A 26,202-nucleotide genomic window follows, 5' to 3' on the forward strand; every position below is an offset into this window, starting at 1 on the left:
GTGATCAAAGGTGTGCAGACCTTTGTACAGACCCTGTGTCACCTGGCATACTGCTGCAGTCCAGGTCAAAGTGACTGGAGTAGTTGAGCAGACTTCTGGGTTTATTAAGTGGTTTAAACAAAAGGAAGTTGACAGTTCTTGACACTGTCCTGGGGTTTTTTTTTTGCTTCCCTGCATCTTGAGGACTGTTCCTATGTGATAGACAGGGACATTGGCTTCACTTGGAGGCTTGGATTCTTTCTGCTCTCCCAGCTGAGCCACTGCCCAGCTTTGGCACCTCAGGCATGTTCTCTCTGCACCTTTGCTCTGTCTTGTCCCCCGAGGTTTTGCAGTACTTTGGAACAGTCCTGTGCTGCTCTAGAGTGTCTTTGTGACATGACCCTGGTCCCAGGGCACTGAGCATTCAGGCAGGGAATGTTCTGCTCTTGATTTGTCTTGTCCCCTGGAGCCCACAGTTTAACTTCATCAGATACATACAATTATGATAATTTTTTCTCCAGGGCCAGGTTTGGTTGAAGGACAAAGAAGCCACTCATTGCAAGCTGTGTGAAAAGGAATTTTCACTTTCCAAAAGGAAGGTAAAACTTTAACAAAATTTCTCCCAATGTGTTTACAAGTATTATGTAATTATTATTACAAGTATGATGTAGATAATAATTATCTTTGAGATGTGGCATGAAATGTCAATGATCAGGTGCAAGCAGAGGTATTTTTGAGATATTTTTCTAATTCTTTGATACATACAATGCAGCTGGGCCCTGATTTCAAAAGATACAATGTCATAGGGAAGTTCCACAGAGCAACTTAGTTAAAAATTATTTAACTACTTTGTGGAATTGTTATCTCAAACTCTTATCAGCTCTGGCACACTTAGAATTTGACATGTGTAGAAGTCTTTATGGCATTTTTTTATATACTAGAGTAAGAAAATATGAGTTTGTAATTTTAAAGTAAAATGTGACATTAATTTCCATGCTTTATTAATGTGTGCAGGAAGTTTCCTTTACCTTTTTGTGTTAAATCTCAATTAGGTACCTGACAGAGGCATCCACTGTTTCAGATGTCATTGGTCATGCTGCATTTTTCTACAGCAGAATACATCCTTAATCCAGAGTTTGAATGAAATCTTCAGCACATATATGTGTGTATATATAAAAAAGTCTAGAAAGACCTTGTGTCTGTCTGTGGTGCAATCCTAGACAAACACCATTTGTGTAGGATTGCATCACAGTTTGGGATGTAGATCAATTACCTTTTGCAGACTGACTCAAAGGAGGAGTCAGGAATTACATTTTGGATTGTGCTGTGTGTATTGATTGTTGGTATCCAATTACCAAGTACATTTCCATTGTAAATTTCAGTTTTTACTCTTCTGCCTGTGATTTAGCATCACTGTAGGAACTGTGGGGAGATCTTCTGCAATGCCTGTTCTGACAATGAGCTGCCTCTGCCCTCTTCACCAAAGCCAGTCCGGGTCTGTGATTCCTGCCATGCAATACTGATACAGAGGTGCTCTTCTAACGTGCCATAAGATATTTATCCATTCTGCTGTTTAGCTCATCCTGTCAAAACCACCACACCAACTAAAGAATGTGCCACAGTATTTCCAGACTTTGAGGTAAGCAGTGTGGAGTTGCCATTTCAAGGTACTGAGGATGAGTTACTTCTCTGCTTCCTCTTGAAACAAAAGGAGACAATGGGACAAATGTAGAAAATGTACATCTAAAAAGAAAAGAACCCCGGAAGGTATGTTGGTCTACCAAATGGCTTAGCAGTTTTTTGGGAGGAAGCAGGGCAGTTTATACAGGAGATTCAGTGTTAATGTGTATTGGATGAATATTTCAGTTGTTAAGATGATCTGGAGAAAGGTGATACTCTCACATGCTGATGTGCCACAAGTCCAACCTAATCCAGTGCCTGTGCTAGGCTGTTGTGAAGCAAAACCATGCAATAGCTGGTTTTAAATTTTACTGGAAGAAAGTATGGCAATTAGTGCAGTGGTCTGAGAAGTTGTTGCCAAATGTGTGCCCGTTTGCTTCTCTGCAGTAGCAGGGTTTGGTGCATCCCTGCCCTGGCAGCTCCTCTGTGCAGCCCCGGCTGTGAGGGGAGCTGTGCTCAGCCCGGGAACAAACAGTGCCTCGGGGCACTTCCTGAAGGAAGGTGTGTTTTGCTGAATGATTTTTCACGTGAACTATTAATTTGATGTATCTGTGTTTCACTGTTCAGCACAGACCTCTTCTCTGACATTGTCTGTAACCTTGAACAAGTCTCTGTATCATTTTCATGCAAGTCATGCTCACAAGCTTGTACGTGTAGCCACTGCATAGCTCTAGAAACCACCTAGAAAGACTGGGAATAAATGCTGGGGATCACATCCTTGCTGTGCTGCACAGGGAGGTTCTTCCTTATTTTGTCACCATCTTTCTCAAACCTTCAGAGCTGGTTCCTAAACTTCATTTTTTTGCAGAGCACTTTTGAGCCCTTGTGAATCTACCCACTCTTGTCACTGACAGTAACTTCTGTTGGAATGCAAGATCCTTGTTCTTTCCATAGGCAAATAGAAATAATATCCTTTGACAAACTGCCCTCACTTGCAGCTCACTGCACTGCACTGCACTCTCCTCCCCTTTAGCCCCTCCTGGCCTGGGCTCCAGCCCTGGACCCTCCACACTCCAGGATTACCAGCCCTGTAGTTCCTTCAGCCGTGGGCTTGGAGTAGCACTGCTGGCAGCAAAAGGGAGGCTGCAAACAGGTCTTTCAGCTGTCCTTGCACTTTGTTTAGCTTGGCTTTGGCTCTGAGGATAGGATTTAGTGATATCCTAAAAGCTAACGTAGCTGTTCTTTTTAACACCTCAATGTAGTAGCTTTTGTAAAGAAAAATGTTTTTAAAATGACCTTATGTAACTTTTTGTAAAATACAACACAAATACTTGTAAATCTGTAAATAAGTTTTGGAAAAAAATAAATTTAAGTTATCTGAGAATAATGTCACTTACTCTGAATTGCAAATTTAAATTATTTTACTTTATTGTGTTCAAGTTGCTTAGAAAGCCTTTGCCTGTGCTGGGGAGTGGGGTACCCTGCCAAAGACACAGTCAGGTGCTGCTCATGTGTTTCCTGAGGGTGTTTCCAGGTGGGCTTTTGTGGGGCAGGCATGGAGGCAGCAGGGTTTGATGCAGGATAGAGGTGGTAGGATAAAGCTAATCTGTATTGCTTTAATAAATAACTTGTGAAAAGGGATGCAACTAAACAGAAATAATTTAAAATAGGCAATCTTTTAAAACAAGATTACAGTGCCTTTCCGTAATGTGCAATGAATTAATTTGTTACTTAACTGCCATCTTTTCCTCCCCTCTGCTGTCCTGTTTGCCTAGGAAAAGTGTAATATTCAGATTGCTGTTACTGACTGCAGGTAAGACTTCTGCCTTGAACAAAATGAATGCTGGATGTTCCATATGGTTTAATTTCCCTTGGCATCAAACTATATACCTGGCCTGCTTTTAAGGTTTTTGGACACTGCTGTGACTAATGCTGCACTTCTGGCCTTCTGTAAAAACCCTGCTCAATTCTAAATCCTTCTCGCACAAAGAAGAGCACAGGAAGAGCCGTGGGGTACCCACAGGAACCTGGAACTGTCAGACAGGACCAGAGCAGCATTTTATTCCTTTTGGGGAATGAAGCCACTTCTGCCTTGCTGCTCTGGGGGCGTTCACCAGCCCCCAGTGTCGATGCCGTGTTGCTCGTGCTCCTCCCGGCGCAGGGCTCCGCCAGGTCCGTGCCGTGTTTGCTCCGGAGCCCGGGGCCCGGCGCTGCCCGGCAGGAGCAGGGCCGGGAACCTGCCCCGGCCTGCGGGAGCTCCTGTGGGAGCGGGCACGGGAACGGCTCCCGTGCCGGTCGAGGCTGCTGCTGGTAGCTGAGGGCCGGAGCTGAGCGCTGTCGCTGCGGCTGAAGGGACGGGCAGGCACAAGGGACTCGTGTCCCGCACAGCGTGTGCTGGCTGGGGCTGCAGTGAGCAGGCTGCAGCTTGCCCAAAGCACAGCCCCAGCCTCCCCAAAGGCCAGGGCAGCTCCAGGATGGAGCCCCAGCTGTTCCCAGGCGAGGAGGCGCTGCCGAGCCGCAGGATTTCGCTCTGCCGTGCCCGCGCTAACAGACTGCTGCAAGCGACCTTTCCTCCACCTCACTCTAAGGTACTTCTGCAACTGAATTAACTCTGGTGCTACCACTGCCACTCGGGAAACACCTCAGCTTCGCTGGCAAGACAAAGAGCCCCCTAGTTCTGCAGAGCACAATGGTTCAAATGGTCAAGAACTCCTTTTCCCTCCCCTTCCTAGCCAATACTACCCCCGTGCTTGGAAAGTGTCCTGTGCCAGTTACCCTTTTCAGCTCTTCCACGCCCTTTGACACCCGGACACAGCCTCTGGTGAAATAAACTCCATTCTCCTCTCTCCCACAAGAAGACATTTATTACAGATATAACACAGTACTAGCAAAACAGGTGACAGACTTGCAATACCCAAGATCACATTTGACATTTTAAGGGAGGCATTGAGGACAAAGCAGTTAATTTGGGAGATCACACTGGCTCAGAAGAATAAATACCTTTTTCCATTAACACATCAGGTATGTTAAGTGTCTTCAAACAGTAAGTTTCTTACATATCTTACATGTCACAAATGCACAAAGTTTTATCAGCGTGTTTGGGTTGTGTGTTCCTGAAGAAGTATTGGGCCTATAGATATTTTAGAGATCTTGGCTTCTAATGAGCTCCTATGTAGAATGGCTTGGCAAACTTTGAACAAATACAGACAAATCAGCTCTGTGCAGTGAAAGAAAATGCTGAACCATGTTTAAATACAATAAATTCAAGAAAGAAAAGAAGTAACTTGCTTCCAAATCCCCCACTCTTCCTAAAAGCGTGTTTGTGAAAACAATACTAAGTAAAAAGCATCAAATGAACTAGTACTTGACCTATGCTAGCTAAAAGCTGTGCTCGTGTTTCAGTCAGACTTGCAGGTCCCCTGTGTGAAATGCAGGCTCCAACCACTCCAGCAAGGTGGAAATAAACGTGGCTGCAGGGTGTTGTGGAGGCAGACGGGGGTGCTGCTTCTTTACAGCAGCTGTGCATTTGCTGGGGATGCTGGCAGCAGGAGGAACAACGACTGAGCCTCCACAGCTTTCTGCTGCACTGCAGTTACTACATACAACTTAGCAAAAGGATTTAGGAAAGTAATTACCAAATCAACTATCTACTCATCTACCCTTCTCCCCTTAAACAAGTTAATGTTTAAATTTGCTCACTAGACCAGGATTACATAGAACTGAATCAGTGTTCATAGGAGTTACAGTACAACCACCTTTATGGAACCATAGTACAACATTTTAAACCGACTGTAGTCTTGAATATGTAATACATCCTTAGGAGTAACTAGTATAAAAAGTATCAACATCAGTGGTTTGAATATAAAAATTTATTTAAAGTCAGAGTATGCAACAAATAAAACCTACAGAAAACAGATTTTCCCATCACAATCTGTTGCTTACCAAATAATATTGTGAAAACACATTCCTTCAGTCATTATAAAGTTCTTAAAATACAAAAGAAATTAAATTTTGTAAGAAAGTCTAGTAGACCAGAGACTGTTTCTTCCAAGATGTTCTGCAGAAGCAAGGCTATCCTTCAATACATCCCACGCCATCCTCCTCCACCCATGCTGCCTTGCCCATAGTATCCTCCACTATTTCCACTGCCACGACCTGCAAACAATTGACAAGGTCACGCATACATACCTTAAAAAAAGAAAAAATGGGACGGGTGATACAGAACAATGGCTGAAGGTGACAACTCACACTAACAACACTCCAGCACCACTGCTCTTAACCAGTGTTTGCTGCAGTGGCACAATGTACAAAGCCCCCAGAGATGGAGTTTCAGAAGAGCAGTGCCACTCTGTCCATTCTCCCAGCCCAGTGCCCCCCATCAAAGACAGTCATTCACACACTCCCCCAGACACGTGAAAGAGAACTTGTACTTACTGTATCCCCCCAAGCCATCAGGAGTTCCGTATCCACCGCTGTAATTGCTACCCATTCCCATTCTACCAACAGAGCCGTAACCTTGATCTGCAAAACCAAAAGTGCAACATTACAAGCTTGGGACTCACTAGTCTTGGCAAAGTATCAACTAAATGTGCAATTGATGCGTACCCATTCCATCTCTGCCATAGCCTCCCATTCCAGAGCCACCTCCAGCAGTAGAATTCAGGAACAGTTCAATATACCGATGCTCTGTAAGAAGCAAAAAGCCTCAGTTTGTATTTTGTTTTCCACACCAGGAGCAGAAGTACAAAGCAACCCCCCACGGCCCTTAAAGGCAGCAGACAAAAGGCCACAAACGTGGGAAATTGTGACCACCTCAGGATGGAGCTGCTGCTCCCAGCCCTGCTAGCGCCTGGCCGAGCGGCAGTCAGGAACACGACACTCACGCATGTGGTTCTTATCCTTGGACATGGCAGCCACTGCATCCTCGTGAGTTACAAACTCCACATCTGCCTCTCCTGTAGCTCTTCCATCTGCTCCAATATCAATGTGAACTCTTATAGGGTTCAGTGGTGAGAAAAACTAGGGGAAAAACAAATTAAAAACCAATCATGTTTAATGCAGAATTCAAGCCAGGTACTTTTTTTCCATTTCCATGGTTAGTGGTGCACTACTTTAATTCCACATCACCCTACCACACAGATTTAACTACTCATTTCTCAAGCAGTACTTAGTGGTTGCGGGACATTAACATCAGGTCAACCTATTGTTACTACAGAGCTTGCAGAGCTGCAGCTACAGAGCCTGAGGAGCTTTCTTTGAATGCAAAGCTACAAACAACTCCTGCCCACACACACTGCTCTGAGCAACAGTTAACTGCAATGGCATCCTGGACAAGAAAATAATCAGTTGGTTTTCATTTGGCTCTGCTTTTCCAGATTCCTCAAAGCAAGGATGCATTCACAGAATTCAAGAGAAGCTGCCTGTCAATCATGCTGCTCTTCCTGACTGCCCCAGATCTAAGCCTGACTTTTGGCTCTTGTCACAGAGTCTTTACTCTAAATGGAACACTCAAACTGGCATACACCTCCACTTAAGCAAACCAACCCTCCCACAAAAGCAAACAAGCAAAAGATTAAGAATGGAGCTCTGCATATGTAACACATAGGTGCCACTGGCAAAGCCTCTCTCCAGTGATGTGCTATGTTTGAACCAGGCCTCGTATTCCAAGAAAACCTTTTTCCCAACAACACCACATCTGCACTGACACAAGAATGCATTCCCAAGATCCTGCAGATGCACCTCTACCTGCCACCCTTATCTCTTCGGAGAGGGATACAGTCCTCTCCAAGCCAACACAGCCTGCCCACCCTGCCCCTCCTGAAACACTCTCAGGACAACAAACAAATATGCAAACTAAGGCAATATAAGTTTCACACCTTCTGTCATTTTCATAAAATCAGGTAAGCTTAAAAAAATCCTAAAGGCCTTAAAATGAAGATACTGATTACAGCAACTGTTGTCTCTGCAATACACCTTTTATGGAAACAAAAGAGCAGAGAGTGCAGGGATTAATGTTAAATATAGCTTTGCTGACTGCTCTGGTAATCCCACCTCAGATGGCAGCTTTAGAAAAGCTCGTTAACTTTGTGCAGACGTAGCAGTGACTGGTTTGAGAAGGCTCCCCGAGTTTGGACTGGGACAGATAGGACATGCACACTGCTGGCAGGAGGAAGCCCTTTCCCCGTGGTACTTACGTTAGCAATATCGTTTTCCGTGGCTCGGAAAGGCAGCCCTCTCATGTGAACAAAATGACCGCCACCATGGAACCCCGACCCTGCATCTCCAGCTCCATAGCCATGTCCTCCCATGCCTATTGGAAAACCCAAACCAAAAAAACCCACACACCTCTAAGATCATGAAAAGCCAAAAGTCATCACTACTCTTTTTCTGAAAGCACTTAATTATACCAGTGAATGCATGGTGTTTCTACTTCCCATGTATCAACCCAAACCAGCAGCCCTGCTAAGCAATCTATGTACCTTTTCTTATGATTCCCCAATCCCCTCCCCTTTTCAAACAGCCTTCTTTACCAAACAGCAGAATGAAGCTGTTATCTCTGTCTTGGGAATAGTGTGTCTTGCAACTCAAGTATCAGGACAACCTTTTTGGATAAACTGAATTTCTTTTACCTCTCCCATCCCTCATTCTGTCGTCATAGCCGTCGTTTCCGTAGCCATAGTTATTATAGCCACCATAATCATCAAAGCCACCATATCCTGTGCAGTGGAGAGAAGGAAAGGAGCCATTACATTCCTGCTCAGAACTCGCACAGCAGTCACACACAACACTCAACTCTGCAAACAGCCTCTGCAGACTGTCAAACCTGGATTTCTGAACATGGTGCAAAAGTACATTTCTTTTTATGTAACACAGACTGAAACATGCAAATGGAAAGATCTGATTCTAATGAAAATAACTCCCTTATTATTAGTGTTCATCTTAAATACTCAGCCACGTGTTTTGATGTATTACAAGTTTTTTTCAGATAAATACATCCAACCTAAGGGGCATTACAGCTACCACCATTTCTCATTTCTTGACAAGTATGTCAGAAACACGAAACTGCCAAGAGAACCTGTGTTCATTAGATGAACATACCACCGTCATATCCACCACCTCCTCGACGCATTCTGTCATACATACTTCCACGCCCAGCTCCATAATAACCCCCTCTTCCTCCTAATGGTCTATCATATGGTCCAGGTCGCTGTTGTCCCATCATTCTTCTTGGCATGTCAGAGAATCCTCTGATTTCGCTCTTACTACTTTTGAAGATTTCAATGTATCTAATAAAAGAGGATTTTCAAGGTACCAGTAAGAACACAGGCAGAAGCAGTCTGAATTGTACAAAAGGCCATACTACGTTTCTAGAGCTAAACAAGCCAATAGCAGTGACTAGAAATACCATACAACTTAAGCTTCTCCTCAAAACTGTAAGAATCTTAAGTGTATTAAAAAAAGCCCACTTTAGAGTGGCAAAAATTACTATGTGAAAATTCTAGCTGCACAAATTAAGCTTAAAACGTATCTTTCCAGTATGAGAAACATACTGTTGAAAAACAATGGCTATAGCAGCATTTATAACAAATTACCCTACACGAGCATGATTGAAACAGTTTTCTGAGTTTAGCAAACTACCCAGTGCAATACTGTCTCCCCCACCCCCCAAATCTACTGTATTTGCCAAGTTAACTTAGGATCAGTTATAAAAATTCTTAAAAACAGCCAATTCCCCAATGGTCCCCAACCCCCCAAAAGCATTACTGACCCACAACCCCCAAAAAATAAAGATTTAACACCATCCCAAACTCTCCATCCCCACCTGTGCCCTATTCTTTCCTTGTGTTTCCCCAGAGCATTTTCTGCTATCTCCTTTGAAGCAAACTGCACGAAGGCCTCCCCTGTGCTTCTCCCCTGGTAGTCCAGCGTCAATGTTATCCCATTTGGCACGATTTCCAACCCTTTAACCCAAGGACAAATAACCCCGTCAAGGGGAACAGTGTTAAAGGCTGAAACATTCCCATCTGCAGCAAATACTTAAAGCATATCTAAACAACAACAACGAAAAAGAAAACCACCTTGTTTCCCCCATCACCCAACAATACAAGCCCATGATCTTTTCATTAAACATTTACTGATTTAGCCGTACTTCTTTTCTGTTTAGACTATACAAAAATGCAACCCCCTAAGTTACATGAAGAAAATAGAGCTACCAATCAAGCAATTTAACTGATCCAAATGCTAACATTCAGGTTACCCCCATATGCAAGGCATGTTTCCCACCTCGACAAAATCAGGTACATTTTGTGTTCTACTATAGCTATAGTTATCTGTGCTCCATTTACAGGGCATAAATCTTAATTAAGATAAGTCAATTAACACAATCCCTCCCCATCCACCCCATTAACAGCTATTAAACACGTACAAAACACTGTGCAAAAGATACAAAAAGCCTCTAAAGAAACCCACTACACTTCGACTATACTGGAGGTACCTTGGAAAAACTGCACAATCTCTTCTTTGCTGCAACCAAAAGGCAGGCCTCGGAGTCGTACCACCGTTCCGTCATTGGTTGTATCATTAGGCCCATTGTGTTTTCCACTCCAGTCCATTTTTGCTTAATTTAAATCCTAAAAAAACCCAACAAAACAGAAATAAAAAAAAACCTCCGAGTTTCTGTCCATGCCCCAAAAAATAAGTCTGTTAAGATTTTATTTAGATGACATGATGGATCATGAGCTGTATTTCTGTTCTGGATTTGAAGCTAGGCACCTGAGCACATGCCAGGGGACATCAACCCGCCACGGGGCTGCTGCAGGGAGCACCGCGTGGTCGGCGGGCAGCACGTGGGCAGGCTCGGCATTCACTCCGAGCACCTTCCACATCCGCTCCCTAACGCTTTGTGGGGTTGGTTTTTTTCGTTGTGTTTTTTTTTTTTTCCCTTGAAGCGTCAGAGCTGCGGAAGGGGCCGGTGCCACAAGGCCTTCCTTTGTCTGCCCCCAGCCGAGGGCGGCGGGGCCGCGTGCGAGCCACCGGGGCGTGTGCGGGGGGCACAAAGGGAGCCGCCGCCACCGCCTCCTCAGGCGCGGAGGAGCCATCGCGAGCCCGCCTCCCGCCGCCCTCCCCGGACCGCGGCCCTGACCCCCGCCTGCTCCCCGCCGCCATTTACCGCGCCTCCCCGGGGCGCCCGCCGCCCGCCCGCCCCGCTCGCCCTCTGCGCTCACCGCGAGTCCCTCGCGCACCCCTGGCCGTGCCCCGGCAGCCTCCCTGGCCGGGCAGGACGCGCCTCCTCGCTCGCTGCCGAGCCGTCCGGCGGGCCCTCACCTGCGCAGCGCCCACGGGCAGCGGAGCGTCCGGGCCGCGCGACTATCGCGATACCCGCGCCGCGCGCCGCCTCACACCCGCCTGGGCGGCTCCCGCGCACGCGCGACTCGCGCGGGGAGCGCGGTGAAAGGGAGCGACTGCGCATGCGCATCGGGGGGGGCGTTCCGCTCGTGCCTCTCGCCGCCTCCCCTGCTGAGGGGCCGCCCGGGCGCGTGCGCGCTCCGGCCTCGCTCACGCGGCCGCCGCCGCTGGTTTTGGCGCCAAGCGGGAGCGCGCGCGGCCCGCAGCGCGGGTACCCGCTCACGCGGCCGCCGCCGCTGGTTTTGGCGCCAAGCGGGAGCGCGCGCGGCCCGCAGCGCGGCTGGGGCGCGCTCCCGCCCGGGATCGCCTCACGGCCGCGCTGGCGGCGGCTCCGGCCGGGCGGGCTCTGGAGCTTGTGTCTCTCTCAGCGCGCCCCTCTCCCGCGGCGCAGCTGCTGGAGGGAGCGGGGATGAGGAAGGCTGCCCGGTGTGGGCGCACGCGATGGCTGCTGCCCGCGTCTCCTCAGCAAAGCTGCGGAGCACACCCGGCCGGGCGTCGCGGTGAAAGGGCGCGCTGAGGCGCTCGGGGGCTGGGGGCGAGGGAGGTTAAAACGCGTGTTTTAACTAAAAAAAAAAAAAAAAAAATTAAAAAAAAATCCCTCCGGGGCGTAGTAAGGAGTGTCAGTGCTGTCGGCGGTAGGAAGTGACGGGCTGTGCCGCTGGCTCCGCCTGCCGTCAGCGAGGCGGGAGCGCGGGGCCGCGCTGCCCGTGCGGGGGAAGCCGCTTAGGGAGCCCTGGCGGGGCCCGAGCAGGTGCGCACGGCAATGCAGGTCCCAATCTTTACGGTTGATGCATTTACAAACCGGCCGTTTTCTGGAAATCCTGCGGCTGTTTGTCTGCTTGAGAATGTAAGTTAAAACCCTGCAGCACCTCAGAAACTGGTTTTTGAGGTACTGCAATGACTTTTGCCGTTCTGTGCTTGGACTGAGCACTCAGCACTGCATTAGACTTTGCTTTCTTTACTCGAGACTTCTGTTTTCCAGACTTGTTTGCTGTGGCACAAGAATACAGAGAAATTAGCACAGCGGTGCTCTTTTTTCTTATTTTTTTTCCCCTTCATCAAACCGATGTCATACAAGACAACGTTGGAATATTTTGTGGGCTGTTAAAAATATTTTATTAAGGAACAGACTGGATTTATTTTGAGTTAAGAAAAATGGCTTAATTTCTTCAAGAACAGTTCAGAATAAGAGTTCTGAAGAGTTAAGAAGGATTCAGAATGAACTCTGAAAAGTACTGTTGTAAAACTGAATCAGTGATCAGTAGAAGGATTAAACTGTGGGGTTTGATTTTGGTGTGGGTTTTCTCCCTTTTTTTCCTTGAATTTTTGCTCTTTCTCGGGACAGAAAAAGAGTAGGTACAGACCTCAACGTGAATCTTTGATCATTAGTGTGTTGGGTTCAGCTTTAGCCAAGTTTATGCAGCCGGTTTTTAGTGCTTCAATGTTGCACGGTAGTTTTGGTGCAGTTGACAGTAGTTATCCTCCTCATCAGGGTGTTCTGAACAGCTGGTACTAATTGGTACCAATTCCTAACAAAAATAATTATTAAGATGGATTAGAAATTTACAGGCCTTGTATTGTTTGTATACTAACTCCTGATAAAAATTGTAAATATGAAAATATATGTAGCCAGTGGCAACAGCTTGTAATGCCAATATGAATCCTTTCTAGAGGTTCCTAGGTCCAAATCTCACATAGTATTGCCTACTTATCAGGTCAGCCAAAGGTATGACTGGGAACATCTCCCTTCAGATTTATGTTTGGCCACATAAAATCTAAATACTCTCAAAGTGATATCTGCATTAAAATTATGAGCTTCTAATTGCATTTTTAATATTACTTTTACTTTATTACATCAAGGTACTGTGAAACCACCTTACATGCATGATGACTTTGGGGAATGCAAACATTTAAGTTTTTTTGCAGTTCCTGGAGTAAAGGCTTTAGTGTGACAGCTAAAGCTGAGCTCCTAATTCAGCATTTTATTCTAAGATGAGGAAATGTGTGATGCAGCCGTGCAAAACAGCTGTTCTCTGCTCCACCCAGAGTCTCAGCAGATGCTTTGCAGAAAAAAATCAGGAGACATGCAAGAATGGCAAAACCAGTCCTCTCTTTGTTTCAGAGGTGCCACAGGATGGCAGTATTTCAATAAAGTTCCATGTTATTAAAAAAAAAAAAGAGGTTATTTTAATAACGTTTTTACTGGTCTTTGTTCTGGTCTGGGATCTTTACAATAATTGACAGAACTCTTGCTGGGATAAAGGGAATGTAACTGCCCAGTAAAATGTTAGAATGTTGTTTAACTGTACAGAATTCAGGCTGCAAGTGCAGCTCTAGTGTTGCCAGTTATTGGTTTGTGGCTGTAGTATGGCATTATTGGCTGAAAAGGGTTAGCTATTGAAGGAAGTAATTCAAGTTTAAAGGGCACATTTTTATCTCTCCGAGGCTGAACCTGAGCAGGTCCCTTCGGTACTTTGTTTCGCTTGAGTTTCAGTATTTTAAAGATTAGATTCTCAAACCTGGCCAGTCAGCATAACAGTGGGGAAAGAGCAGGGGAACATGTGCCAAGGAGAACGTTATACAATCCCTGGGGCTTGGGTATCTTGGGCTCAATGTCCACTGGCTTAAATCACAGGCACTTTGTCAGCTCCAGCAGTTCCTTTTTTTTTGCCAGTTTGTCTTTTCTCAGCTCCTGCCAAGGGAGTGTATTGTCCCACTTAAAGTTTTTTTTTTACCCTCAGAGATTATTTTGAATGACAACTGAATCTATGTTTTATTATAATAGAAAATTAAATGTCTGTATTTGACAGAAAGTTTGATTCTGCATTTTTTTATCTGTTCTTGACTGGATTTGTTATGTCATCCCTAGGACCTGGATGAAGATTTGCACCAAAAAATTGCAGCAGAAATGAACCTTTCAGAAACAGCTTTCATCAGAAAACTGAAACCTGGAGACGACTTTACCAAAAGTTAGTGGTTCTGCTTACAGGAAAACATCAGACAAATGCAGAATTCATTCAGAGTCACTCTGTGGATTAATTTTCAGCTGAATCAGGTTGCTGAATCTGCTCACTCAGCAGTTGTGTGGTGGTGCGAGCCAAGGGCTCGTCCAGTGCTCTGGACTTGGATTCCAGGTTAAGGAGTCACGTTTATCATCTTTGCTGTTTGATGGATTGTTCAGGGAGCAGGATTTTATACAGTCTCTGTAATAAAAAAAATTAAGGATAGTAGTAACTATAATTGCTTGCTCCTGTTAATAAACTGGGATTTATTTTAGGGTTAGACTAATTGCTTGGAGCAAGAAGTTACAGTACTTTTCATTTTTCATGTTAGCACTTCGCCAATACATTTAACACACTTATTTTCAAGTCATCCATATCTAGCAGCATACAAAATGGCAGCTTCTTTATCATTGTAGTGCTTTGGGTACTAATGGGCTAGTTTGTGGCTCAGACCCACACATCTGCCCCAGGGCTGCACAGGTCTTTCAAAGGAATTTGGTCACTCAGCTGCTCCTGAGACTGTGTGTGCTGGGGGGTGGTGGGAGTGGAGCAGGAGCATCAGAATGTCATTTACCATGTGCTTCTGGAGCATGAATTGGTCTGGTGAGGGCTCCTGGACACAGCGTGTGTTTCTGTTGGCCTTCACCTTAACTATGTTTAATTTAATGTTAATTAAAGAAAGCCAAACCAATCAACTCTGGTATTTTAGAGACGTGTGAATTTATAGGAGTGCTTGATGTCCTCTCAGTCCAAGTCTGGCTGTGTGTCTGCAGTGTCCAGGCAGCTGTTCTGGGTCATGTTTGTCTCCACTCAGGCCTGTGCATGACTCCTCCATGTCCTGCTCCCAGGCACAGTTCCCACTTGGAGCGGTGCATGAGCAGCACGGAGCAGGCTCACGGCTGGGCTGGGCCAGCTCTCACAGCACTTCCCTGCTGGGGCCCTTGGCTTCCACCACAGGGTTTTGTCTGGGTTCTATTTGTTTTTATTAGAGGGGACTGACATTAATGCACGAACTTCCCATAGTAGCAATGACAAGACTGGTTTGGATTTTAAAAGAATTATTTTTATTTTTCACTTCTAGTTGGGTTTGTGTGGTAATTATTCACTTGAAATGCAGGTGCAAAAGTTGAAGGAAACCAAGTATCATATATGTGTGTTCCAAATTTTTTAAACAGCAAATAGAAATATGATTTCTAGTGAAATGAAGGGTAGAAGGTAGAAATGAAGGGTTTGTAGACATTAGAGGTTTTTACCAGACTTAACTGGTGGTTTAAGCAAAATAATTAATAACTGACTAAGTCCAGTACAGGTTCTGTTATACCAACAAAACCATCTAAATGGTAACCTGGCCTGCAGGTGATACAGATCATGACTATGCCTCTGCAGGATTTCATAGTACACATGGACATGGAGGCTTTATCTTCTAAATAAGACCTGTTCAGGACAAAGGAGAATCTGTGCAGCATGCAAAAGTTGTTGACCTGGTTCAAAAGGGATAGCTATTCTGAAAAATCAGTGTGAAATGGGTACCTAAAGTGTATTTAGGACCAAAACTGATTGTAACATGCATTTTGCTTAACTGAAATATCATCACTCTATATATATCGAGATAAAATGAAGATATAGACTTCTTCCACTTAATAGCACTAAATAAAGTTTATTTTTTCAAGGCTCCTGCTTTGGGCTCAGATGGTTCACCCCAGCCAGTGAAGTTCCTCTCTGTGGTCATGCTACCCTTGCATCAGCTGCTGTGTTATTCCACGTACAAAGTAGGTTTACAACCTGTGCATTACTATAGTTTTTTAGAACATTTAGTTCTAATTAACATCTCTATTTTTTTAAGAGAAAGGCAATTAGACATTCAGAACATCTGTAGAACACAAATGGAGATACCCTGGGTATTGCCTTTTGCTTCTGCCCTGTAGTTACAAGGCTGTAGTCTGATGCCAACCCTCTGATTCCCATGCCCTGCTTTACTCTCGTTTAAGAGGAGTGCTAAATATGCAAATGTCATCTGGGGGAGGTATAGCAGGATTTGATGAATAGGGAATATTGCTCTTTCTGTTAAAAGGACATTCTCATTCATTCTAGGCAAATGCAGGAATGATTCCCTGACAATTGCTGTGTTTATTAGCCTCAGCAGATTTATTGAGTTAGTTGGAAATTTTGCCTACAATACAGTGTTGCTCTAGATATATTTGAGCTGCATAACTAACTTTTTCTGAATATACTGAGCTACTCCAAGGGCTATGATAATTTAGATTAAAATTCTAATTTGATAATGTTGCAATGTTCTCTCTAGAAAATACAAACTCAGTTCTCACGTTTGTGACACTGAGTGGGGAATTAAAGGCCAGACAAGTGAAAGATCATATTGTCCTGGACTTGCCACTTTATACAGCCTACCCCCAGGTTAGTCAAAATTTTATTCACGGCAGGTTTTCAAGGAGAGTATGTGTTTGTATGTGTATGTCAGTATATGTGTCTGTCTGTAGTTGCATATGTATATATATTGCATTTTTTACAGTGTGTGTATTTTTATTTTTCTTCAGGAGCTTAAGGAAGTAGAAGAATTGATAAAGGTAAAAGAAGAATCCATCAGTTGTCTTAAAAAAAACATTTATAATAGCTTTGCTTATTTTTATGTATTAAAATGGCTAAAAAATGGTGATAAGGCACTGCTTGATATACTCCTGAACTGGAAACACCAAACTTCAGAGCTCTCAGTAATGAGTCAGTAGGTCAGGGAGTGGAATTCTCCACAGTGCTGCAGCTGAACCTGTGTCTCCCATTTCCATTGACTGAAGTGTCAATATTTATTTCAATGGCATTTTCAGCCTTTTGTGTGCGTAAGAGGACAGTCTGTGTCCTTGCCCTCCTCTCGGTCCTGGATTTCTTCCCAAATTGACATGACATTGTAACTCACCCATATCCATACAAACACTTGGTGCATTTGCTTATCTTGCTTGCCTGTGCTTGAGGGTTGCATGGAAGACCTTGCATAAACCCTCTTCTAGCGGGGAATGTGCTCTACAGAAATGCTAAGGGAATAATATTTTCTATTCAAGTGGTGATGGGTTTTTTTCTGTCTCTACATTTCCCACCAGGCAGCGGTTGGTGACATGATTGTTCAAGATGTTCGTTATTCTCCCGACACAAAGAAACTCTTGGTCCGCCTCAGTGATACTTATGATAGGTACAGTGCAATCTTTTAATTGTTTTAATCACGAATGCAGACATTGAGTTGGCCTGTTTATTCCTTACATGCTAGACTCCTTTATCTAGTTTTAAATCAGGTGGAGATTGGAAACCCCTGATTTAAATTTCTGTGTAAAGTGGTTATTTTATCTTTTAATGTGAGCTTACTGAGGCTGCAAAGCTGAGTAAGATCATTCTGAATTCTGTCTTCAAGAGAAGGAGGTGTAGGAAGCAGTTCTAATGATGGTGCATTTTTCCCATCCATCTGAGCCTAAAGATGATCCAGTAACCTGGCGGGAAGTTGGGAGTCCTGCTTCAGTTCAGGGCACATTGGCACAATGCCAGGGATTCTTACTTCCATTGCACTGTAATCTGCTTACACATGCTTAACAGCACCATAAGTAGCTTTAGAGAGAAAATTCCAATTCAAATTATTCCAAAGCATTTGTCAATCTCGTCTGAATTTCATTGTTAATTCAAGTATGATGTAGGTATATACTGCTGAAACGTAACTTCTTCAATCAGGCCAAATCACTGTTATTACAAACTTGAAGTTTGGTCTAACTAATGGTTAAAGTCTGGGGTAATGGGGAAAAAGAAATATTCTCAGCTGAGTACTTATTATTTCACTCTTTCAGACTGTTTTGTAGGGAGGTATTAGCCAGTTGTAGACTGCTTTAGAATACCATGAAGACCTGAGTGACCTTAGTTATTTGCTTGCTCTGAAAGGAGGTGGAGCACTTGGTACATTCTGTAGTGAGGCAATAATTCTTTCAATGATTAAAATGTGAAACAAGGTGATTTTTTTGTGGCTAATATTTCAGGATGCTTTGTTTTCAGAGATAAATAGGAAATGTGTGGCTTGATGTTTTTCTCTGCTCATTCAGAGTGTATTAGGTTCAAGGTGATTTTTCTGTCAAATACCATTGTGAGGACAATGCTAGGGATCTTGTCTCCTCTAATATTTCAGAGCTGGTTTTGAATTGTAGAGAAGATGATTCTATAGCTTTATTTTTCTTTTCAGTACTTATATTCATGTAAAATGAAGAATTATGGGCTATTCAATTTTCATAATTATATTCAAGGTCTGTGTTGGAAAACTTGAAAGTGGGTGCACAACGCTTTTTGTCAGCTGACAAGACAGGAAAACTGAAAGGACTCATACTCACTGTTAAGGGAGATTCCAGTGGAAAAGGCCATGATTTTTACTCCAGATATTTTGCGCCTTGGGTTGGAGTTCTGGAAGACCCTGTTACAGGTATGTGTTTGTATGAAAAGCAGCTCATACTTTTGTTTCAGTTCAATTAAAAGGTTCTTATTCAAATTTATTAATCTGTTTTTGTACTTCAGAGTCTCTTATAAACTACTGGTTTATATGGATAGCAGGAGTGCTCATTAAACTAAAAATCTTATGACTGAGGCCAACTCATTCAGAAAAATCTAATCAGCTTCTTACTGTCATTAGGCCAGATATTCTTGTGTCTTTTTCAGATCTTTTCCCTCAAGTATTACAATTAGATAAAAGTGAGAGACTAGTTCATTACTGGATGAGTGTTGTAGTGGAAATTTATATCCTCTTCTGTTGGTGTTCTTTTTTTGTGGTGCTTTGGATTTTGTTTGGTTTTTTCCCAGTGCATTTCAGCTGAGATCTTCCCTAGTTTCATGACACTGCTGCTGTTCTCAGGCTTGTGGGAGCTCAGCTGGCTGCATGCTTAGGGCAGCAGGACGTGTTCCTGCCTGTTCTTCTGACTTGCACTCAGTGTGTTGATGATTGCTGCAGGATGCTGTTCTTTGCTTAGGGACCATTTAATTATTAGTCAGATGAGAATTGTAGCTAATGATAATGCCCTCACCTAGCAAGGTTTCCTTTGAAGCTAGAGGATGTGGAAGTAATATTGCTTTACCATAAATTGAAATTTGAATCTATGTTCTCTTAGGTTTTTTTTTTACCCTAAACACACGAGACACTAGATTTATGATATTTACATTTTGACAATACTTTGTGAAGTAGCGATTATAATTTAATTCTCTACTTTGTTTTGCAATTTCTTTTAAGGATCTGCTCATGCTGTTTTAAGCAGCTACTGGTCAGAGCAGCTGGGGAAGAAGGAAATGCTTGGTAAGAGAAACTGTTTTATTGCAAAGCTGTCCATTTATGTAAATCTACTCACTAAAAAAGAAAAGGTTGTATTACTACTGCAATCCAAACTGTAGCATAACTCCTTTTCCATTTCCTCAAGATGAATAGAATATTATGTAATATTTTGTGTGTGAGGTAGTCTTTGAGAAATTGCTTTCTTTCCTATCCACCACCATGACACATCATACCCCAGGGAGTTTGAAGTGTTGGTTTCTGGATCATAACTCTCTGCTGTCAGTTTTTGATCTTGGCTTTTGGATTTTAGTTCTCATGACCTTTCATCATACCTGCAGCTTGGGGAATCTCAGGGAATGTTTATGTCTTTTGATTCAATCTATGAGATATGCTTATTAGATCACATCTTTGTTAAGCAAGAAACTTAAGAACATGGTGGAAAGAAACCAAGTGAAACTCTTAACATATGACAGTGCTATGTGAGGAGGTGTAGGGTGACTCCTTGCTTCTCCTGTTTCTTTGCCAGAGAACAGAAGAACAAGAGAAGCAATACAAAATACCCTCATCCCCTGGCTGGTTCCCCAAGAGGGAACAGGGACAATTCTGCACACAAGCCTTTGGTTGCATTAGTTTAGAGCAGAGGTTGGATACTTGATCTAGTAAGGTTCTTTGTCCATAAAAGTAAACACTTTCCCAAACAAGCAGCTAGCCTGAATATCAGCCTTTCTGTATTGGGTCAAATGAATCTCAGAATGGATTTCTTGAGGATGGTAAGTCTTTAAAGGATCCACCATGAACAGGACCTTCTCCATCGCGGACCAGAGGAAAGATTTAACATTCTGTCCAGAAGATCTTGTATTTGCATTTACACCACACAGTATCTGTGATAGCTTAAATAATGTTGGGGGGAGGGGTGGGGGGAATCCCAACATATTTTCTGAAGATGAAAAACTGGTAATGTGTCCTTATGGACTGGCTGTTTCTCAGAAGATTTTGACATTTTTGGATGTTAATGTGGAACTGAAACTCCCCCTAGCATCTATAGACACTGCTTCTTTAAGTACTCAAATAGGCTGGAATTCTGTCTGTACTTAGAATTGACAGTTTCTACCTGTTTTTCATTTTCATGTATTTTGTATGTACTGTCCCTATTCTGGTTTTAGAGAAACTTGCTCAAGCAGCCAGGGCAATTGATACTGTAATCAGCTTCTCTAATATGTTTAGCACAAAAAAAGTCCTATCTCTCGTCCACAAGATAGGTTTGTGTTGTTTGGGGTTTTTTTTTTATATTAATATTTCATGCTTATATGTCCTCAAACATCTTCTGTGGTAGAAATCATAAAAAACTGTTTTAAACAGGACAAGATAATTTGATGTATGTTTATGGGAAATAACTTTTCCTTACATGTCTGAGAGGTATCAGCTAGTACTGGGCAAATTCTACTGCTAATGAGATTATTTGGAAAAGATAGGTGGCATTCAAGGACATACCATATCAGCAAGTATTAATAATCAAAGCATTCTTGGACTTTTTAGAAACCTCTGTGGTGTCTTCTGTAATATCCAATATTTTTTATTGCAAGAATAAAGGAAGAATTTCTTCCATAGAATGAAGGATGTGTTAGTTCCCAAATAGATAAAAATAAAGCAATATAAAAATGTGGAACATGAAATCTCTTGTCAGATCTCTCTGGCTATTGAGGCCTTTAGGAGGTCAGCTACAGCTCTTCTGAAGCATCAGACTTAATTTCCTGTGTTTGGGTTCTCTTCCTACTTTTTTTAGACTAAATTTTCAAACAACAAGCGCTCCCACCAACTACAAAGAGAATTTTCCAGTACTTTTACAAGGTGAAATAGTTCATGATCTTTTCTTGAAGCTGGGTCCATGTCCTTGAATTTAAGCTGTTTATTCAGTCAGGGTTTTGTATCAGTCCTTGCCTTTCTTTCATTTGAGGAGTCTCTGCAATGTATACAAATTACAATCTCTCAGATGTACAGACTTCCCCAGCTGCTAGTGAATGCAGTGTGTAACAGCTGTCTGTGTATCCAGCCCTTCACACTGTTGTCATATTTCTAAGGTAACATTTATAAACCTGCATAAGGAATTCCATACAACCAAACAAATTAGAGTGGACTTCCCAAGTTATTGTGATGAGAAAGGGCTTATCCACGACAGTTTTTATCTCAGTTGAAGGTAGGGGAATATTGCTATACCAGTTTTCTTGGGACAACTGTATTTATTTGTGGGGAAATCTGTTTCTTGTTACTGCCTTTAACTTCTCTGATTCCTTCTGGTACAGAACAGGTTTATAGAATTTTAGGGTTATTTTTTGGGGGACAGAAACGAAACAAAAATTACCACCAACATTACCAACAACAAAAAAACATATAAAAGACAGGAGAAGTTGCTTTGTTAAGGTACAATGAATCTACCTGTATTTAAGCTTTTGCTAATTTGAATTCTCAGGAAGTCAAGAGTTTTCATTGCAGTTTTCATCTTTTACATAAAAGTAATCTCAACACATAGATTGACAACATCAGATTTAAGCAGAAGTGTTACATTTCTTCAAAGGAGAGGTGCTTCCCTCCATCAGTCACCAGATTTGTCCAGATTTTTTCACAGGATAAAAAAAAGTCTTGGAGATCTTTGCTTGGGCTAAGGAACAAATGCTTCTTTCAGCATTCCTCTATAGAGTTGAGAAATTCAAACAAAATTTGAATTTCTTCAGTATTATTACAAGAGTGTCATTTCTTCCTGAGCTGATGTCATTTTGATGACATTATGAAGAAAATCCTTTATTCCTTAAATTGGTTAAGCAGGGGTCATTGAGCTCCAGCTAGGCTGGTAAGGAGCTCCAGAACAAGAGGATAATGTTTGTACAAGGCCACCAGCTGATGTGTGAATGCAGTAAAAGTAAAGTGAAATAAAGTGGACCAATATCAAAACAATCTCAGTAATCCTGACATGAAAGAGCTAGAGTTTGGACATTTAAAGAATAAAAAGCCAAACCCAACCAACCTTTGAAGAGTTGAAATAATTGATCTCTTTTATTTCAGTATGCTGTCATGTGGGAGTAGAAGGCCTTAGGTGTGTTTCCACACCTGGCAATAATAATTGATCAGTTTTAGCTGGTCTGGCTCTTTTAAGAATCTAAAATATTCACTTCAATTACTACTTGAAGCATTACTCCATACATAGATGGTGTTCTGACGAGTTAAAAACAACCCATGGTTCTAAAAATGGAAAAGAACAGGAAGTGTCAATCTCAATCTCTGAATAGATCCTGTTTCCACTCTATTGGAGTGCTTGCTTTGTCTGAGAATCTAATCTCCTGATCAAAGAAGAGCTTTCTTAGCAGCAGTGCCTGAGAAATAGTTTTAAAGCATACAGCATATATGGCATCAGAGAGCCTGTGCTCTGTTGGGACCTGAGTACAATCTCTACCCAAGAGCTTGTTGGCTTTGGACAGCTTCTGGAGCAGTTGGAAGTTCATTGAGTAAGGAGACTGAGCATCATTGCCTCTTCATCCATTTAGAGTCTTTCACAAAAGCAACACTGCTTGAAACTCAAACCTTTTCTAAATGCCATCTGAACCAGACCCTTTTCTGGTCAAGTCATGCAACTAAAATGAGACTGCTGAAATGAGTTAGAGACATGCTAGGTGAACATCATCCCACCTGTGTACTGCTCAACAGTCAGAGAAAAGCTTAATTCTCTAAGCAATTACAACCAGAAGGCTGTTTCTACTTCAGGTTTATCTAGTTGTATTAAATGATGTCTTCAAGATTCTATAAATCAATATCTGATGCATCCTGTGTAAGAATTTGGTGTCAGTTTCTGACAGCTGAAGCAGCATCTAGGTTTCTTTTTAGACTTTTCCCCACTGCCTTTGTGAACTTACTATCCTTTAGCCAGGCATGTTCTTTGAATGCAGCATCAACTTTTGGTGTTCAGTGCCAGCAAAACAGTCATTCATTCTCATGCAGATAACACTTGGTGTTTTTCCTTCTTCCCTCCAAAAACTGTATCCCACAAAGGGAGAATCCAAGACTTCTAGATACAGGGAAGAAACTTAATTTGCTACAACAAAGCAAACTCCCCCTCTCTGCTTGTATTAAGTAGCAGTTTTGTCAGACTCAAAAGGCGAGGTCTGGTTGTAAACACCCTCAGCTGACCTTCATCCCTGGAGGCAACTCATCCAGGGTGTCCCTGGTGCACTCTTTGCCCTGGTGCTGCTTGCTTCCTGCAGTCAGAAGCCTCCTTTGCCTGAGTTTTCATGGATTTCTAAATCATTTGTGATACACAGTAGTTTTTTAACTGTGGCTTCTTGTTTCTCTTTAGCTTTCCAGTGTTCCCGCCGTGGAGGAGAGCTGAAGATTTCCGTGCGCAGTGACGGAAGAGTTGACATTGCGGGGCAAACTGCTGTTGTACTAAAAGGAAACCTGGCTTTGTGAAGGAACTGGCACTAATCTCCCTCTTCCCTCACTAATTACTCATTTTTGTGTTGCTCTCTTTATGCTCTCTCAGCTCTAGGCAGTGAATTACTACTGCTCTCAAAAGTCTTTGATTGCTCATTGGCCATTTTTAAAAATTGCTTCAAAGTACTCACTTCTGATCTTCAAGATCCTTGGTATTCTTCACTTCCATCTTGCCACATCCTATGCACACTGACCAATGAAAATGTTTGTCTACAGCTGTCTTGGTTTTGTGCTTTGAAATAATAATTCTCTTTATTTCCAAATTCCGTCTTAAAATCCCTTACTGCTTCATGGATTAACTGTAAGCATCTGTTTGATAATCAAACTTTTCCCATGTAGATAATTTTTCATGAAATTTGAATTAATTAAAAATATATTTTCTTGGGTATATATTGAAATGGTAGCCATGTTCACTAACTTACTTGAATTAAAATATGAAAACATAGAAATTATTTAGAAATGTGCCTTGTGGTTCTCTTTTATGAACAGTATTTTCAAATGGTATTGCCTTTGATCCTAGCACTGCTGCTTAGTCAATACTTTTAATTAAAGGTTTAGTAGATTTAACAGATTGACCTTGTGATGCACATGAAGCTGATTAAGATCTGAGGGGAATCTTTATTGGTTACAGCAATGTCAATTATTTTTCAAAACCTGAAGATTTTCTCCTAAACTGAAAGCTTCTTCTATAATCTTTATGGAATGTACTGCTTCAGATTTTGTCACCATGATGTGGTCTTTCACTGGATTTATTAGGAATATGGAACTTTCAGTTACTCTAGCTAAAACTTTTCCCTTTCAAGTCACCTCTGTCTTAACCTTTGCTTTAGTTCTTTGCAATATTTCAGGGTGACGTGTTTTGAATTCAGAAGACAGCCTAATACTATGGGAGCAGTTGGATGTCATCCCCTTGTAAATCAGCAGGAACTTAGTTGTGCCAAGTTCCCTTCTTTCCATTTATTTTGAATTTTATCAGAACTTGTTAGTTACATCTTACTTAAGTCCAAGTAGCTGGACAAGTGTGAGAATCTTAGTTTAAATAGAAAATTCTATCTCCTGCAGCTACAAAGAACACACCAAAAATGTGATTTAACTGTGCTCCTCAGCTCAGAGGCTAGGTGGCAAGCAAAAGGAGCGTCCAAATGAAATGCACATTCTTCTCCTGTCTTCAGTCTTGCTGGAGTTGGTGGAGCTGCAGTATGATTTATAACCCTGGACCTGTGATCAGGTGCAGATCACAGCTGTGGCTGTGATCAGCTGCCATGGCAGCTTTGGCCCTGGCCTGCTGTCCCCACAGCTCACATTGTTCCCTGGGTTGTTCCCTAGGTTCTTCCTGGCTTCTGGAGCAGCAGTGCTGCTGCATCTCATTCTTCCTGCTGGCTTAGGCAAAGGCTGAATCTGGCCCATAATCAGAAAGGCTTGTGGAAAAAAAGCCTTCCTTAGTAGTATAAATGAACTAAAGAACCAGTTATTGTTCACCCATCCACATTTAACAAATAGACAGTACAATAATTTCTTTTACTCAAGAGGACTAATAATGAACATGGCCCATACATTTCAAAGAGTCTTGTTATCTAAATTTCCTGACCAAACGAATATCTTTGCTGCTTAAAGCAATTTTTTTGTAGTTTACTACTACTTTGTCTCTATTTCTTTTCAGGATAGAAAAATCACCAGAGCTCAGGTGGGAGGCTATGCAGTAATGTGTTTGTAATCAACGTATTAGTTAATCAGCCATGATTTATTAATGATGAATTAATTATACCTGAATGTGCAGTTCTGCTGCCTAAATGGAGCTTTAAAGGAGTTATTTTATTAATCATCATTGTCTAATTGCAGACATTTACAGAAAGATTGCTAATTAAACATGCAACCATATGCAAAACAACTAAGGCTGCTGAGAGTGGCAAGAAAAAGCACTTATTTTCTGAGGAGCAACTTTATTCTGAAATATTGTGTAGCTGACCAGGTGATCCTGATTATTCACCAAGACTTATTTTAATGTATTGCACATTTCAGTTAACAGTAAAGGAAATCAGTTGTGACAAATTCTGTCTTCCCATATAAAAAAATAGGTTGTGCAGACTTTAATATTATTTAGAACTTCTGTGGCCTTGTTTCACATCTTTTTGCAGAGGATTTGTTTAGTGTTTGTGGTGCAGAGGATTTGCAGAACTGTTTTGTGCTGCTCTCCTAATTAAGACTGGTGGCATAGAGATGTGTTGAACCAAGAGCAAATTACATGAAGGGAAATACAATTCCAAAAATTCCTGTGCACTTGGGTGTTATTTATTGTGAGAGAGTCCAACAGAAGCTTCAGGCCACTGTAAGGCTGGAGTAAATCCATGGCTAGATCCAGCAGCCCAGACATGAACATTTAAATGCCCTTTTGCTTATTTTGCTTCTTTGGCACATGCCTCTGTA

General features: G+C 42.4%; 3 protein-coding genes across 11 annotated transcripts in view; 2 read left to right on the forward strand and 1 right to left on the reverse strand.

Annotated features, from left to right (window-relative positions):
* The window catches only part of RUFY2 (RUN and FYVE domain containing 2), a 25,333-nt gene extending 20,356 nt beyond the window's left edge, over positions 1-4,977 (forward strand). For 2 of the 6 annotated variants that reach the window (XM_039696173.1, XM_039696172.1), the window contains 2 exons: positions 501-578; positions 1,388-4,977. In XM_039696173.1, the coding sequence (XP_039552107.1) occupies positions 501-578; positions 1,388-1,531 (222 nt within the window). In that variant the 3' untranslated portion in view covers positions 1,532-4,977. Of the gene's footprint in view, positions 1-500 lie in introns of all 6 variants that reach the window. The other 4 variants (XR_005626210.1, XR_005626211.1, XM_039696174.1 and 1 more) reach the window with 4 other exon arrangements.
* On the reverse strand, positions 4,446-11,040 carry HNRNPH3 (heterogeneous nuclear ribonucleoprotein H3). Of its 4 annotated transcripts, none has more exons than XM_039696179.1 (10): positions 10,824-11,040; positions 10,094-10,229; positions 9,422-9,560; positions 8,698-8,885; positions 8,229-8,315; positions 7,794-7,921; positions 6,483-6,618; positions 6,205-6,285; positions 6,034-6,120; positions 4,446-5,754 (listed from the first exon to the last, which is right to left on the reverse strand). In XM_039696179.1, the coding sequence occupies exons 2-10, from the start codon at positions 10,209-10,211 to the stop codon at positions 5,678-5,680; spliced, it is 1,041 nt and encodes a 346-aa protein (XP_039552113.1). In that variant the 5' UTR covers positions 10,212-10,229; positions 10,824-11,040; the 3' UTR covers positions 4,446-5,677. The 4 variants fall into 4 exon arrangements, with proteins under 4 accessions (XP_039552113.1, XP_039552115.1, XP_039552116.1 ...); XM_039696181.1 differs by having other exon boundaries at positions 5,451-5,754; positions 8,743-8,885; XM_039696182.1 differs by having other exon boundaries at positions 5,451-5,754; positions 7,794-7,909; positions 8,743-8,885; positions 10,824-11,039.
* A 221-nt stretch (positions 11,041-11,261) lies between these two features.
* PBLD (phenazine biosynthesis like protein domain containing) lies at positions 11,262-24,238 on the forward strand. Its single transcript, XM_039696284.1, has 9 exons — positions 11,262-11,851; positions 13,874-13,973; positions 15,677-15,775; positions 16,309-16,418; positions 16,559-16,588; positions 17,114-17,202; positions 18,290-18,462; positions 19,261-19,323; positions 23,642-24,238. The coding sequence occupies exons 1-9, from the start codon at positions 11,768-11,770 to the stop codon at positions 23,752-23,754; spliced, it is 861 nt and encodes a 286-aa protein (XP_039552218.1). The 5' UTR covers positions 11,262-11,767; the 3' UTR covers positions 23,755-24,238.
* The last annotated feature ends 1,964 nt before the right edge of the window (positions 24,239-26,202 follow it).

The sequence above is a fragment of the Passer montanus genome, unplaced genomic scaffold, assembly GCF_014805655.1.
Source record: "Passer montanus isolate IOZ18808 unplaced genomic scaffold, ASM1480565v1 scaffold96, whole genome shotgun sequence".
NCBI classification, from domain to species: Eukaryota; Metazoa; Chordata; class Aves; order Passeriformes; family Passeridae; genus Passer; species Passer montanus.

Bases quoted from the DNA above. Each gene is read 5' to 3' on its own strand.
- HNRNPH3 (XM_039696179.1), bottom strand. From the start codon at position 10,211: ATGGACTGGAGTGGAAAACACAATGGGCCTAATGATACAACCAATGAC. The intron at 8,316-8,697 runs GTATGTTCATCT...TCCACTGCACAG, and splicing joins AGGTGGTGGATATGACGGTG to GATATGGTGGCTTTGATGAT. The intron at 5,755-6,033 runs GTAAGTACAAGT...AATTGTTTGCAG, and splicing joins TGATGGCTTGGGGGGATACA to GTCGTGGCAGTGGAAATAGT.
- PBLD (XM_039696284.1), top strand. From the start codon at position 11,768: ATGCAGGTCCCAATCTTTACGGTTGATGCATTTACAAACCGGCCGTTT. The intron at 18,463-19,260 runs GTATGTGTTTGT...ATTTCTTTTAAG, and splicing joins TCTGGAAGACCCTGTTACAG to GATCTGCTCATGCTGTTTTA. The intron at 19,324-23,641 runs GTAAGAGAAACT...GTTTCTCTTTAG, and splicing joins GGGGAAGAAGGAAATGCTTG to CTTTCCAGTGTTCCCGCCGT.